General features: G+C 39.0%; 2 protein-coding genes across 6 annotated transcripts in view; one reads left to right on the top strand and one right to left on the bottom strand.

Annotated features, from left to right (window-relative positions):
- LOC122398586 (GTPase-activating protein skywalker) overlaps nucleotides 1–7,910 on the top strand; it is a 48,847-nt gene extending 40,937 nt beyond the window's left edge. For 3 of the 5 annotated variants that reach the window (XM_043398622.1, XM_043398623.1, XM_043398624.1), the window contains 6 exons: nucleotides 40–258; nucleotides 1,021–1,050; nucleotides 2,005–2,091; nucleotides 3,734–3,892; nucleotides 3,974–4,203; nucleotides 4,278–7,910. In XM_043398622.1, the coding sequence (XP_043254557.1) occupies nucleotides 40–258; nucleotides 1,021–1,050; nucleotides 2,005–2,091; nucleotides 3,734–3,892; nucleotides 3,974–4,203; nucleotides 4,278–4,419 (867 nt within the window). In that variant the 3' untranslated portion in view covers nucleotides 4,420–7,910. The remainder of the gene's footprint in view (nucleotides 1–39; nucleotides 259–1,020; nucleotides 1,051–2,004; nucleotides 2,092–3,733; nucleotides 3,893–3,973; nucleotides 4,204–4,277) is intronic. The other 2 variants (XM_043398625.1, XM_043398626.1) reach the window with 2 other exon arrangements.
- A 3,787-nt stretch (nucleotides 7,911–11,697) lies between these two features.
- LOC122398428 (protein split ends-like) overlaps nucleotides 11,698–16,221 on the bottom strand; it is a 108,718-nt gene continuing 104,194 nt past the window's right edge. Inside the window, exons 10-14 of the mRNA XM_043398261.1 lie at nucleotides 16,009–16,125; nucleotides 15,650–15,766; nucleotides 14,729–15,487; nucleotides 14,442–14,600; nucleotides 11,698–14,232 (exon numbers count right to left, since the gene is read on the bottom strand). Of these exons, the coding sequence (XP_043254196.1) occupies nucleotides 14,104–14,232; nucleotides 14,442–14,600; nucleotides 14,729–15,487; nucleotides 15,650–15,766; nucleotides 16,009–16,125 (1,281 nt within the window). The 3' untranslated portion in view covers nucleotides 11,698–14,103. The remainder of the gene's footprint in view (nucleotides 14,233–14,441; nucleotides 14,601–14,728; nucleotides 15,488–15,649; nucleotides 15,767–16,008; nucleotides 16,126–16,221) is intronic.

Genomic DNA, 16,221 nt, shown 5'->3' with positions numbered 1-16,221 from the left:
TAGTACGCGTTATGAATAATCGTGTTTGTGGACTTGCAGGTAACGCCAGCTAAATTTTTACGAACCGCGTTTGGAATACGTGGTCTCAGTTCTGCATACATATCAAGGGTATTTTTGCGCACAGAAATGGCTCTTAAAAGTAGAAGCGTTTTAACGGGATCCAGATCGTTGGCGCGGTCACGATCCACGGACAATCTGCCTACGAGTCAGTCCCAAGTCAACATTCAGATGATGTCGCACACGCTCACGATACGAGAAGTACGTCATCCGTATTCCTATTTTTCTCACCATGGTGTGAAGCACCGGGTCTTTGACAAATTTATTTCAACAAGTGGACTCACGTACATGCTAAAAGTTTATGAACGAGCGTGTGAAAAATACCATTAAATCGATTTTTAGACTCTTGTCATACGTTAATCGTTCATTCCCAAAAAGAAAACAATTTTTAATACGTTCTGGAATTGGGACAATTGGGACAATTACTATATTTGCAGTTGTAGACACGATTTTTTCACGAAGTTTTTTTTTAAATTGAAAATCACTTGGTAGAAATCGTAAGGAATTAACAATTGACGTGTAACAAGTCAAAATCGGTTCAAGGGTACTTTTCCCGTGTTTATTCGCCTATACCCAATGATTCTATTCTATCTGATTGTCTCTTCCTGTGATTGGTTCTTAATTATTCTGTGAATTTTTGTAGTTAAGAGTTATTTTGGTTTTCAACATTGGCATGTTAACGATGACATTCTTCTATTTATTTTCAGACTCTGAAATTGTTAAAGAGTGTACATATATGTGAGCTCATTACTTTGTACGCATTATATTTAATATTGTGAATGATTCTCTTATTTGTAAGAAATGTTACAGGTTCAATGGTTTAGTATCAATAGTTTACGTTTATATTGATGTTATATTAAAATAACAAAGTAGACGTTGAAAAGATCGTCGTTTAAATCTAGTTTCTTAGGGTATCAGAAAGATACTATGCAAAAGCTGTTCAATGATTCACTTTGTTTTCAGAAAGAGTGTGAAGACACATACAAAGACAGGGTATCGTATAATTATCTTTTTGGGAAATGTGTTGTTAGTTTCATGTGCTCTGCCCTTTGTTCCTGAACTACTCTACCTGTTACATTCATTCATACTCACCCATTGTTACATTCATCGTGCCAGCTTTGTTGCTGTTACCGTCTATCCACTTGCGGTTACTGCCTTTATCAACAGCAGAATAACAATGATTATCTTCCGTTAAAGTTGGTCGTTTATTAATTGGATCTTCACTGGCTTTCAGTGTTCCGCAAATACGACACGCCAAATCGCAACAACGATGAAACAGAATTATCTACTCTGTCGTAAAAATTCATTCGTTGGTACTGTACAGTTATTTGCGAAAAGAATGAGAAATCTCGGAATATAGATGGTGACTGTTACTAGTGGGCTACACGAGACGTTTGCTTGTCATTGATCGATAGGATAGTCGTACTCGTTTCCCGCGAAAAAACGACGGGCAATCTCTCTCCCGAAGGAATGCTTCAAACGTGACCATCAGTTTCGATCAGTGAATGCAGGCAGCGCGCTTGACGAACTTCCGGTCTATTGGACCAGCAGTTTCTTGTTTTTATCATGTCTTTTTAGTTGTAGCAGCTGTAAACACGAAAACGAACGTACGAATGGCGCATTATAATTTTCTAATAATTATTTTCAACGCTTCCTTAGCACATCGATACATCTGTTTAATTCCTTTTCGAGATTATACATTGGTCACACTGGTTAATAGCGAGTCGAGCATCCCGTCTATATTATGAACATTCTTTGGCTGTTGTATTTTTTTTTCTGTATGCTCTGTGTCTCCGATGGTTTTTAACCAGTGTTTCGTATAATTATTCTCATTGATACGTAAAGTTCAGCGAATGACGTATTCTCGCTGTAACTGACGGTTCTATGTTGTCTTGTGTCAATGCTGCGTTACTGGAATGATGATGGATTTAATGGTGATGGGTGTAGGGTGCACACAGTCCTGGACCGCGTGCTCTGTCAATGGGCGTTTATCCCATACAAAGCATATGTTCCCAGATTCTAGACATGCCTGATGTAAGTACTTACGGTCATTCATTGATCAAAGTTCGCCAGTAGCAGAATTTTCTGTAGCTCGCTGGTCCGCCTCTCTGTGGCATGTCGATATTGTCGTTATCGGTGTATGTACATATGGACACCTTGAAGTACAGTGACTCTAGTTCCTATTCAGACGTCATGGTAGCTTCGAATATTATTGCTTTTCATATAAACTTAATAAAGTTTAAATACGAGACAATAATATACAGTGTACCGTGATGGCCAAATATTAACATGAGTCATGATACGTATCATAGGGTAATTGTTCCCACCGTGGCTATTCTCTTAACGATACTAGCCTAAACGTGTACGATACAGTCACGTCCTAAAACATTGAACAGTGGCAATTGTTTTAGCACGATCTTCTAAACTTGCCAAAAAAACAAAAAAAAAAAACAAAAGAAATAAGATAACGTCAGACTGGTGTAAACGAAAGTGTGTTGTTATTCGTTTGGAAGGTATAAAATGTATTAGCTGTATAGTTTGTTAGTCATGATTTCGTTATCACATCTGTTGTACTTCTTTTGCCTGAGGTGTAATATCTTACAGTCTATACATTGAACTGAATGGCGTATGACCTGATTTAAATTGATTAGAACAGTGCACCGCTTCGTGCTCCTCTGAACAAATTTAAACGCCCGTGTTTTATCACCCTCTGCTGTTAATTTGGCATGTGTTGCTCCTGTTCTATTTACGCATTCGACGTGACACTCTAGAATCCCTTCCCCCCAGACCCCTTATTAATTTTGTGTTGCAGCATTTCCCTTATGCGAGTTTTTTTTTTTTAGAGAATTACCCGTGCAATGTGATTTAGAACGTAACACCAAATAACAAGTAGCGAAACGATGGTAGTTATTACAAATTGTTTGGATGTTCTAGAACACGTGTAATTAGATACACGCAGTTATACATGAAATGTAGTCGGTATTTCATTATGTCATCCGCATTGTACCATCAGTTTCCCAATTTCACAGCCTTTAATTCATTTCAAATCGAAGTTTATATAATGTTGTGGCAATTCACTTTGTATTTGAATGATGCTCGTACACCTCTGCATGGCGAATGATTTTTTTGCATTTTATTCAAGCATATTTAGTTTCTTAGCACATTATAGCGTTCGTAGTAGTTTCTATTCATTACACCCAGTATAACAGACTTTTAGAAGTCGACTGAAGTCATGCAAGTCTAGGTTCTATTCGCGTTCAAGCGACGCTAATGATAAAGGAAACTTTTTACCTGAATATTATTGATAAAAGTTAACGAGACAAACGCAGTTTAAACCTCGATGTAAAGAAAAAAATATATTGGTTATTTATGTACAAGAGAATTGAATAAAAACGAAAACTAATAATGCATTTAAATTTTCTCCGAAACGTTTGTAAAAGAAAATGTAATCAAAGATCAAAACAAATTTGATGTTAATATTTTGTTGGCTTTATTATCATCTATTATTTTCGTTTCTTTTTTTTCAGTCAAGCGCATGATCTACCGCTGCTGTGATTTAGTTTGCTGTATTCTTGAAGGACTAGAAAATTATACTGGAAACTAATGTTTGCACAGTTTCAAACATCGATCCTAGTAAATCCATCGTTCTAACTCTTTTTCATTTGTTTTGTGACAGTTATTCACATTGTGGTCCTGGCTGCCAATGAGGATCACTATGTACCAACCTATTCTACTGTACACGACAGAAGAGCATGGTTGTTCGTTGACAACATTTTACGTAAGGGTGGAGCAACACGAACCAACTCTGCTGATGATCAAAACGTGTAACAACGAAGTGAGTATAATCAACATATAGATATATTCGATTCTTTACCAAAAACGTTCAATACCAACGTCTCCATTTTGTTTCTCCAAGGTGTTCGGTGCCTACTGTTCCACTAGATGGTGCGAGCGCAATTTAAAAAATGATAAAGGACAAAGACAAGCTTATTTCGGTACGGGAGAAACGTTCCTGTTCAGTTTGTACCCCGAACGAGCAAAGTATCCTTGGATAGGCATGGACACTTCGCACAACGACGCGAAAGTTCATCATTCGGCCGAACTGTTCATGGCGGCAGACTCCAAGATGATAACAATCGGCGGAGGGTAAGCTTTTATCATTTATCTTGCATTCCTAGATCAGAATGGTGCATCTAAACTACTTGCAAAATCTTTTACAGAGATGGACAAGCGATATGGATGGACGAGAACATAAGATTCGGCAAAACAGATCGGTGCTCCACGTTTAACAATCCACCTCTTTGTGCTAGTGGCGACTTTGAGATTAGGGTACTAGAAGTATACGGTTTTGCCGGTGCTTGAGATGTACACAGGACTTGGCACTACAACGTATCAGTTTATTTGATTCCCTACTGCCATTTAGTAACTCTCTTCTATATATATATACTATATATATACAGAATTGTATACAATATATACAAATATCTTCGTGTATGTGCAAGTTACCGCGGTCTCCGCGAGGCGGTATTTTCGTGATACTCCAGTCGCTTGCTGGGTATTAGTATTACGCTCGCATTGTCCGTCGTCGACGAGCTATAAGAGGTTTTCTACCGATTGAGATTACGTAGATTTATCTCCAGTTTTGTTACGCTTCTTCTTGTTCGATTAATTTCTCTTGACTTTCGCGAAAGTGACCAGACGATTTTTGCGCCCGTCGATTTATTTTTGTTAAGAACGAAACGATGGTTGCTAACGCGTAGGATACATAATACCGCGCGCCACTCTGAATTTCGACAATAATCAGCGTTGAGTCACCTTCAGTTGTACGCGAACCTCGATGTCCCAAAATATGTACATATGTAAGAAACGATTGATTATTTACGTGAATACTTAATATTCATTGGACTAGACGCTATCATTATTATATTTATGTATATACAAACGCATATGCGCCGTGTAAGTCGTCCGAAATTGAAATTTCCAACTGCGTCACTTACGGGAACAAAAATTTCAATTTCAAACGATTTATTCCGTGATATGCCCGTAGATTATTTCATCGAATCCGGTCGTTAATTCTGCAATTTTGTCAGCAATGCTCGTATACATGCGTTAACGTCTTGTAATGTTTATTTACTTTAATATCGTTATCGCCTAGTTTTAAAATCGTTGAATGGAGAACGCTCGAAGGAATCGAAGGAAAGAATACCGTTCGTACATGATACATATTGTGTATATCAGGCGTTAACCATGTATGTGTATACATACCATATACATACGTGTACGTTAATATTGTGTAATTTCCTATAAATACTATAAATATTCTCCACCCCTCCCCCCTTGCGCAAACGGATCGAAATACACGCAAATCATTTACACACTCGTATACGTATGTCGAGTATCGCGATCATACGTGATAAAACGCTCGAATAGGATGGCAGGGGGCGAATGGTACTTTGAAACAACGACATCTTTTTTTTGTATCTTTCATTAATGATTACGTTGAAAGGGGATCGTTTAGTCGAGTCGACTGGTTGGCCCGTTATCTGAACCGGTTACAAAAGCCATATATAGTTTTCACGTAGTACATTAAGAATTTGTATATTTTCTATAGCGTACGTAATTGGTGTCGATGGTACACCAGTACAGGCGAAGATATATATGTACAGGAAGCACGCGCAATTTTCGTTTTCCACGTGTATTTACACGCGACGCGTTACTTTTACATTACACTTCGGGCATTCTGAAGAAGCGTTATCCGCGTTACTGTCGTTATCGTTTGTCTCTCTTTGTGATCAAATCTGTATCGATGTTGTACGGTACACGATTAACTCTTAGAGTACCTGCTTCTGTGTTTTAGTTCTTGTTATATTTCTTTTTTTCTTTTTTTTTTTTTATTATTATTATTAGGATGAAAGGAAACTAGGAAAGTGAGATCGAGCGTGTGTGAAACTAAAGGTGTCGAATTTGGATCCCTTGGTTGTGATGCAGAAGTGGCTGGTACCACTTTCGTTCGGGCGACAATACGTACGAATTATAATGTTTGCGTAGGAGGATCGTTTGTCTTTTCACCCTCTCATCGTCACACCCCATGTCGTATAAAATCGTAGAGAAACGGAACGTGGAAAAAAAATGTTACGTTATTCTCAATATGATTGCATGTTACATTTATCGTCGAAGTATCGAAGCACTTAAGAAAACAGAGCCTAAGAATCGTTTCATGTATCAGTTAAATCATTCTTCATTTTCGCGTACCGTAAGTGTATCATGTTCGTTAGTTCTAATCGACTCGTGCAATTCATAGAGACACAAACGAATAGACGAACAATGTAACAATGTACAATCAACATTACGTACGACGCTATCGAACTCAATTCTAAATGTAAACAAATATCGAATTTAGCGGTTGGAACCCTTTCCCGAAGATGTTCTTGTACCATCAACCAGTTACGTGACTCGTAGTGAGGTTCTCTTTGCATATTGAGAGAGATCGTAGACCGTAGCGAGTTACATTCTAACTTTTCAACGTTTCACGAACCCGATAATATTACGTGAACTGGCGAAGGAAAAAGGGAACACTGTTGATCTCACTCAGGAGCCAAATATAGGGTAGCATTAAATGTATCCGTTTTACATTGTGGCAAGTCCGTATCAGGATATTCGAATCGATTTTACCCGTTTTCTTAAACGTAGAGAACTATCTTTTGAGGAGATACTTTATAGTAATAAAAAATTTTACGAAAGTATAGCTACATTGGCCGAAACATAAGCAACGAGTTTGCCGAATGGAAGAATGAGAATTGAGGAAACCAATGGAATTTTGCCTGTGAACGATGCATGCGATAGTGCATTTTGTATAATACGAGAATAGTTGAAGAAAAGGAAATCTGGGTGCGTAGTGTCCATATAGTTAAATTATTGCATTACTAATTTATATTTATACCATTCATTTATAACATGTTTATTGCTAGAGTCAAGTTTATTTTTCGTTTATACGCCATTGTCCTTTTCTTAACTATTCCGGGATTCTTATAAAAAATACTTCGCGAACAAGTGGTTGCAAGCGCTGCTAGTACGAACGATCGTAATTTGTGAAACTACATTCGTGTGATAATTGTAATCGGAATGAATGAATATTTATTTATTGTATATCCGTCATTGTGAGAAAGATGATGTGCTGAAAATGGAAAGTATTATTGTTCAAAGTTTCTAACGTAGCACAGCATAACATAAATATACGCTAGGAAATAATATATACATATTACATATATATGTATTTATATATATAAATACAACTATGCCTATAAACGACGAGAAAAGAAAATAAACAAAATTGAATGGAGTGTTTTCAAGCTTTCCGCAGTGTTGTTATACTATATTACATTATATATGTACATATACACATATACATACAATAATACACATATATATATATATAATGTAATATATAAGTATATATATAATGTAAGTTGTACCGTTTCCGCAAAGAAATTGTTGCCTCTCGATGCTACTTTATCATATCATCGTTGTGAATAGAATATTATTATACGCAAATTTATTGTCCCGTTTATTTCTTCTATATTAAAGATATCTCATACGATATTATTATTATACACATATATTTCATGTGACCTTCAGAGCCAATATATGAACATAAATTATATTGTAAGATTCATTCAGAAGTCCTTAAATTGAAATCCTTCGATTTAACGATTCTATTAAACTTACATCATTAAAATATACGTTTTTATGCATTTCGTTACAGTTACTGACTCATAAAGCCCTCCTCTCTCGATTCCCACGAGACGGTCCGTAATTACTTAGGGCAGCTTCGGAGAATCGAGAAAGGGGGCATGTGTCAGTTTGCCTTTGTCGAAAGGCAACTCTGAAACTCTACGACCTCACATACGCGTGATCTGGCATAGCGTGAGAAAGTGAAATGAGATGTCCCGGTGCACCTGGAGCTCTGTCTGGCATCTCTGCCAGCCTCTGCTGGCCCTACTGACCACTGCTGACCACTCCTGATACTTCTGACAACGTATAACTATTACGACTGGCCACTGTCAGCCCCTCCGAGCCTGTGCTGGCCTCTGCTGATCACCGCTTATATTACTGACAACGCACAACGATTAACTAATGACATCTGCCTGCCACCGCTCGTCTCTGCTGACCGCTGCTGACCATTCCTGATACTTCTGACAACGTATAACGATTGCAACTTGCTATTGCTTGCTACTGCTGACCACTGCTGACCACCCCTGATGCTTCCAACAACGTACAACGATTACTACTTGTTATTGCTTGCCCCTGCTGGTCTCTGCATGCCTCTGCATCCCTTTGCTGTCCCCTGCTGGCCCCTGCTGACCCCTACTGACCACTGCTGACCTTTGTTAATAACTTCTGCCATGATATATATGTATTAAAACTTTGTATAATGTAAATCTATGGCAATAAATGATATAATTTCAAAGAATTCTATGTGTTCTCATCATTTTTACCTTTCTTTTCCTCTCCAAATCATTGCCTTAGTTTTAAGAAACCGTTTTCCGGTTAAAATTAGATTCCCAAAGTGTCCAGCTCTCGTACTTGCTGCCAAAATCAAAAATTAAAAGTCCTGAAACAACTGGAAAGCCCTGGAACAGCTGGAAAGTCCTGAAACAGCTGGAAAGTCCTGAAACTCCTTCGAATTTTGGAAATCCCGAACCAGCTGGAAAGTCCTGAAACAGCTGGAAAGCCCAGAAACAACTGGAATGTCCTGAAACTCAGAACTTTGCTAAAAATTCAGGACTTTCCAGTTGTTTCAGGACTTTCCAACTGTTTCAGGACTTTCCAGATGTTTCAGGACTTTCCAGCTGTTTCAGGACTTCCCAGTTGTTTCAGGACTTTTCGACGAAAAAAATGAATTCTCGATTTTGCCAGCAGGTATAAGAGTAACGGTTTCTGAGAAAAATTTAAACGGGACCCCCTCAAATCTTTACGAGGAACTTAGAAATTTTTCGGGTAAAAATTTTTAAGAGAACATTTCCGTTTAGACTTAGTTATCAGGAGGACATGATATGGGAAGAGGTGGGACGTATGTTATAACTATGGGAATGCTTTTGAGAGGTAAAGGAAGGTAAAAATGACGAGAACACATAGAATTCTTTGAAATTATAACATTTATTGCCATAGATTTACATTATACAATGTTTTAATACATATATATGATGGCAGAAGTTATAAACAAAGGTCAGTAGTGGTCAGCAGGGGCCAGCAGAGGGTTGCAGAGGCATGCAGAGACCAGCAGGGGCAAGCAATAGCAAGTTGTAATCGATAGACGTTGTCAGAAGTATGAGGAGTGGTCAACAGTGGTCAGCAGAGGGCAGCAGTGGCAAGCAGTGGCAAGCAGAGACCAGCAGGGGTCAGCAGAGGGATGCAGAGGCATGCAGAGACCAGCAGGGGCAAGCAGGAACAAGTAGTAATCGTTGTACGTTGTCGGAAGCATAAGGGGTGGTCAGTAGTGGTCAGCAGAGGGCAGCAGTGGCAAGCAGAGACCAGCAGGGGCAAGCAATAGCAAGTTGTAATCGTTAGACGTTGTCAGAAGTATGAGGAGTGGTCAGCAGCGGTCAGCAGAGGCAAGCGGAGGTTGGAAGAAGTCAGTAGTAATCGTTGTACGTTGTCAGAAATGTAAGCAATGGTCAGCAGAGACCAGCAGAGGCTGTGTGAGGTTGACAGTAGCCAGTCGTAATCGTTATACGTTGTCAGAAGTATTAGCAATGGTCAGCAATAGTCAGCAGAGGTCTGAAAATGCAGAAGTATGATAATAAAAAGGAATTTCTTTTTTTTCGATGGTTAAAATATGATCAGGGGGTCTTGAAACGTGTATTTCCGTAAAAGAAATTTCACAAAATTTTTCACTATTGTATGTACCTTGCTTACGTGCGCCTACGTAGGTCGGAAAGTAAGAATTCCTGGGCAGTCGTATGCCGTTGACGTGGGATCGGTTTTTAGTTGTTCAAGAGCGAGAAGGCAAATGAGCCTTCCTCTCTCGACTCCCACGAGGCGGTCCGAAATTACTTCGGGCGGCTTCGGAGAATCGAGAAAGAGGGCAATTGTTTGCCTTTGTCGACACTCCGGAACTCTACGACCTCATGTACGAGTGATCTGACATAGTGTGAAAAAGTGGAATGAGATGTTCGGTGCACCCAGGGCTCTGTCTGGCATCTGTGGTTCAAACCAAAAGAGAAAAACTAAACAAGTTGAGGTATTCTTTTTCCAAAATTCTCTAACACGAAACGATTATATGGAGTGTAATAGATTTTCTAAAGGTTTGCAATGAAAATAAAGCAGGAAACTTACCTTTTCACAACGGTCCTCGAAAAGTTGATGCACTATTCCTGGTTTCTGAATTAATTCTTGCACTTTAAACGAAACGTATGTTGATACTTATAATTCTCTACAGTAATAATTTATGTGTGTATATAATGATGAATATGCATATGTAAAGTTTATAAGAATTCGAAATTCTATACTTTACAATTATGAAATATTCGGTAATATACCTTATGTGTCCTTTACTATTAAAATTTAGTTTTAATTGTAAAAATAAGTAACCTAAAATAGTAAGGTGTCCCGGATTTTGTAAAATTTAATACACGAGTTATCAAAAGAAATTCTCAGGGCTTCTAATACACGTTTTAAAACAATCGCTGCAGTGATTTCAAATTTATATTTTATTTATGAATATTATTAGAAGCTTTTATAACCAATTACAAAATATCAATATAAGACAGGAATGCATCTTAATACTGTGGACGTTACGAAGAGGGCGTAAATACCATGGTGTATAGTTATTTTCTCGTATAAATATTTTCGAAACAGCGAACAGACTTAATTTTATTGGCCCTCGTAAAATCTGCATTAAACGTACTGAGTCTATTAATTTTTATTAAGGAAAAAGATAAATCATATTCATTTTCATAACAAATGTTTGCAAAATTTTCATTCAACGAGTGATCGATGTGTAAAGCCAGTACAAACGAGCAAAGAGTATAATAATAAACATGTCACAAAAGATGCAAATAAATATGTGTTGTATTATTTCACGTGTTATATTATTTTTACCTCTCGAGTGATGCGAAGTCCAGCTTCTAAACTTCTAAGTGACGAAATTTATAATGTAAAACGCCTACAACGTGATTTTTATCTTCCCTTACTAATCGATGGGTTGTGAATAGATCGCGCGATAACTTCGTACAGCGAATAATAAATCGTTCCCAAGAACCACGCATATAAATGAAATATGACGCTTTCAACGGGTTTCAAAAATGACGCGTCGAGCCGTGCTGAAGTTTTTTAATCATAGTTATTATTATCGTTAATATCCATATAATTATCAATAACTACAGTAAAACACAAAACAAAAATGGTGATATCTGTACATTTCTTTCCTTAAGTAAGTAGTAACATAAACGTTTTTGTATACCAGTAGCCTATAATAGGAAGAAACTAAATCATAATATTCACAGATATTTTACAAGATAGATAAGACACGAGGCAGACACGCATGCCGCGGGAATTGAATTCTCTCTCTATATATATGTATATATATATGTATATGTATATATATATATATATATATATACATATATGAAATGACCACCACGAAAAAAGAGAAAGAGCAGAAGAGAGAAGGGGGGTGAAAGGGAACACGAAGGGCAGAGAGGAAACAGAATTAACCAGTCGTTTTCTGAAAATGAACGAAACACCGCGACGTGAGCGTCTTGTTCGCGTCCTATTATACTTATCCGTAGCTGTAATATATATACTTTTTTTTTATACTTATCATCTCGCTCGTTCACTTATACTTCTACACTGTACATATGCACAACGCATCTTTTACACTGTACATGCACACGCTCTCCACGAGTATCAGCGCTGCCTTAAATTAATCGTGTTTTCTTAGGGGTCGTCAGAACAGAAGTATGGTTCGGACAATGCGCGTCACGCTACGCATTGCTCGCACGCCGAGGAAATCAAAGTGTCAATTAGAAAAAAAATCGAGGGAAATTAAAAGCATTAACGTGTCGTCGACTCTATATCGGTGTAAATACATTATGAACACCCCGTTCGTCAAACGGAATGTAGTCGTGCATCGTACTCGTTTCAACATTAGTTAAACGGTAACGGGGGAAAAATGAAAAACAAAAAATGACCATTAATCACGACGATAGCCTTAACAACGATTAACAACGAAGGAAAATGTACAAGTCCTCTTTCGTCGACTCGGAAAGAACGAATTTCATTTGGAACCGATTGAACACGGTATTAAGGAATAAAATATGTTTTGACCATCCCTAATACTTTTACATAAGGTTATTCTCTAGAGGCATGCGCCCTACACGCAGCAGCAATAATATCGTAAATAGGTAAGTTTCTTTATATTACTTAATATGTTTTCTCACGGCTCCGTGTGATATAGTGTAATTTTCTGGTCTATACACGTAAGCGCATTATTATCTTCGACACGATTGCTAAAGAGTCTATGACACATCGCGCGGAAGGCGATAAGGGGTTAAGAGAAATGGGGATGGAAGTGTGTAGAACGGGGCGACGTCAATGGTCAATGAGATCGGTCATACTGTATCTGTTTCCAGTACGACATACTTTAAGCCCCTTCTTTCAAATGTGCGGGTTGGTACGTTCTAACTAGCCTGGTGTAATAACGTTAATAATAATTGATAGCAGCGATAATAGTAGTAGTAGAGTAGTGGTAATAATAATAGTAGTAGTAGTGATGATAATAGTATAGTAGTATAGTAGTAGTAGCAGTAGTGATAGTAATAATAATAATAATATTATTAATAATAATAATGATAATAATAATAATAGTAGCCGCACTAATGATGATGATGACCGTAGTAATATTAATAAAATTATAATTAATAATAATAATAATAATCAAAATAAGAATATTAAAAATTTTTTTATAATGTACATAGTGCTAAGATGATAATAATGATAATAATATGTTACATCCTGCTATGGAAATTATATTACATTAGGGATAAACGCTATTTAGGTAGTCCTTTCGCTCATTCTTTTTTTTTTTTCTTTTCACTAGAGGTCTAGATCGTAACTTTACTTTCTAGTTCGATACGAGCGGCAGCAGCAACAGCGGCGGCAGCAACAGCGGCAGCAGCAACTATTGTTACAGTAATATAATACATAGGTATTTATATAGAGCAGTATTATACAAAAAACACATCACATACCGCGCGGACCGTAATCGATCACCATTTATCTGTTTTTACTTTTTGTTTTCTTCGTCTTTACGCAGACATATATCGTTAAATAATTAAAATCACAGTAGTTATGCCCTCGCTGGCTCGCTTATAATTTACACAGTATCATTAATATCTAAGCCTTACTTAAAATAGCTCGTGTATAGTGGTAGGGGTACGTTAGTTTTTTTTTTTTTCCTCTATTTCTTACTTACGAAATCGACTGTCCATCTAGAGCAACGGTAGGTAGTGTTTACTTGTTTACCTAGGAGGGACGAGTGTGAGTTTTTTTTTTTCCTCGAGGACATCGCGTGGTTTTTAATCGATGGTCTTCCACTAAGGGCTGGGGTTGTGCCTGACCCGCTTGTCAGAAAGACCAAGAGTGACGTCGGTCGATCTCACAAATAGTTGTCAGTGATGAGCGTACTGCGAGCCATTTTCGATCAAATGGGCCCGCCTTCGCGATACATTGGAGGAAAGGCACGCACGGTGGATGGTCACGCATCGACCGCGCTAGCCTCCCGTCGTCACACAACCCCGTACCTCGTTTCAGGCCCACGATTTTATAAATCGGCACGAATTCGCCAGAATCCATTTGATTGTCACTGATATTTCTTCAGAGGGGGAAACCGTTTCCGTTCGAGAATGTACTCTCTTCTTTTGTTGTACGACTCTCTGCACCCCGTCAGAGGGACACTCCAGGCTTCATGCCACATGCGAAGCGTCCTATAGCGCGTGAAGGCGAGAGACACAGGTAGATTGTAATCCAGTAGACCACCGGTTGGCCTCAAACCGTGGCAATGACGATGAGCAAATGGGCGATCTTCGCGACCCGGTGCAAAAGGTCCGGCGCGATTCGCGCCAAACTCTCGTTCGCGAAGTCACACGACGGGAAGATGTGAACTACATACGCAGGCTGTAAACGAAATTCATTACAGTTTTATCGATTGCGTCGCACTCCTTTCTTCTTTACTTCGCCACCGTTCATTCAAATATTATCCATATGCTAATGACTAACGATTATTTGCAACACGAGCAAACAGGAATTCGACAAATGACTCGACGCTGAATTATTCGCACTGAAAATATTAAAAGATGATATTTTCTATTTCGTCTATCACACACCTGTTGTGAGCCTGGCGCGGCGATGTTAACAATTCCAGCGGCCTGTTTTTGTTGTAAATACATTATGAATCCAGTCTGAAGGTTCTTGCTCTGTTGCAACACGTCCACCTCGTCCCGACCGCACGGAAGCGCGAGTAGCATACAGTGTTCATTATCCATCTGTGAAAGAGAAATTAAACAAATGAATGGCTCGTATTTTTGAATAATTTTCTTTCTCTCCGTGGCTAATATCGTACGCACGTTAAACTTGTTACGTTCAAATTAGGATACGACTTTCGGATACGTACTTGCATTTTCCTTGCCACACCTTCGACCTGCGTTTGTTCCAGTCTCATTCTTTGAGCGATTCGCAACGGCGGAGTAGAACCGTCGCTGTTGCAAGGCAGACTGTCTCTTGCTACGTTTGGATTACCGAACACGAAATGCATTTGTACTGCTGCTTGGTCGTTCTTAAGCGCCAGCAACCCTTGCCACATGACCGGATAACGTTGGAGCAACATCTGAAACGTGTCAGCTTGCGGTGGTACTTGCGAGGCATGAGGCGGAGTGACGACTTGATGTTTCCTAGGCCTGTCGGGCGTGATGGCTCTATCGCTTGGCGCCTCGCTGGCAGCGATTGGATATTGTGAACGTAAATGCGCGGGCGGAGGTTCGTAGAAACCACCCCTGGCGGCTGCTGGCGCTCCGGTCAAGGTCGGATTCGTTCCTGCGTTGTACTGAGGCGGCGGTGGCGGTAATCTGGCTGCACCGTGCAGCATGTAAACTTGAGCTACTTGAGGACTGTCGGTGGTACGATCTTGAGGCGTTCTTGTGCTTCGTCTCAGCTCTAACGGCGGACTGTGACTGTCTTCTATACCAGTCTCGAGTTTCGGATCCAACGGTAGGTGAGGAGATCGAGTTCCTGGAATGTGATACGCTATGCGTGGAGCTGTCAATGCTTCTTGCTGGGCACGTAAATACTGATACTGGAGCACTTGCGGATGCATATAATGCGGTGGTAGTTCTCCGCCTCGCGTCAGTCCTCCATAATGATTCACAACGTCTCCCTGCAACGAGTAAATTCGGTTGGAATTATTTTCAGAGAAATTGGGATGCATATTTTGTTAAACAATACGTATTTTCGGTAGCATACTACACACTAATAACACTGGTCAACGTCAATCCGAACATTAATGTATCTTTAATTGAAAGTTAGCAGAAGTAAGTACCTGAGAAGCATTAGCATGATGATGGGCAGGTGGGGGCAATGGAGGACTCTGGGAACGATGCGGGGGAACAAGTCCGTACTGGCCCCCTGGTGATGGAGCAGCACCCGCACTCCCATGCTAGCCAAAACCAAGCAAAGTTAGTCTGTGCGTTATATCGTTTTTAGAAAATGTATATTTCACGTAATTACACACAAAATCTAGTATATTAAATCTCTCGCTACTATACACGGGCAGATTAATTTCAATTGGGCGTAAAATAAGCATGGAACATGAATAAATATTATGTATTCAATTGTACTATCTTTGATACGCGATTCCAAATAACAAATGTCTATACGTTGTGCATGTTCTTTGCTTACCAATGGCCCATCGTAACTCGATAGTGGTACTCCGCGTGACTGAGGGCTCGCTGTTGGCACCATAATGCAACCAGACATAGATACTTCTACTTTCGGTGGCTCCATCGTTCCCGTTACCTGAAATCATGTTCAAAATGAAAGTCAATATTTTCTCTTTGATTTTTGTGGCTGGTGAAAAATATATCCAAGTCAGAGTGTCAGAAGAATAATATC

This window comes from Colletes gigas, unplaced genomic scaffold (genome assembly GCF_013123115.1).
Source record: "Colletes gigas isolate AHSC1104 unplaced genomic scaffold, ASM1312311v1 Colletes_gigas_Sc00011, whole genome shotgun sequence".
Classification (NCBI taxonomy): Eukaryota; Metazoa; Arthropoda; class Insecta; order Hymenoptera; family Colletidae; genus Colletes; species Colletes gigas.
This window is presented reverse-complemented; position numbering and strand designations above follow the sequence as displayed.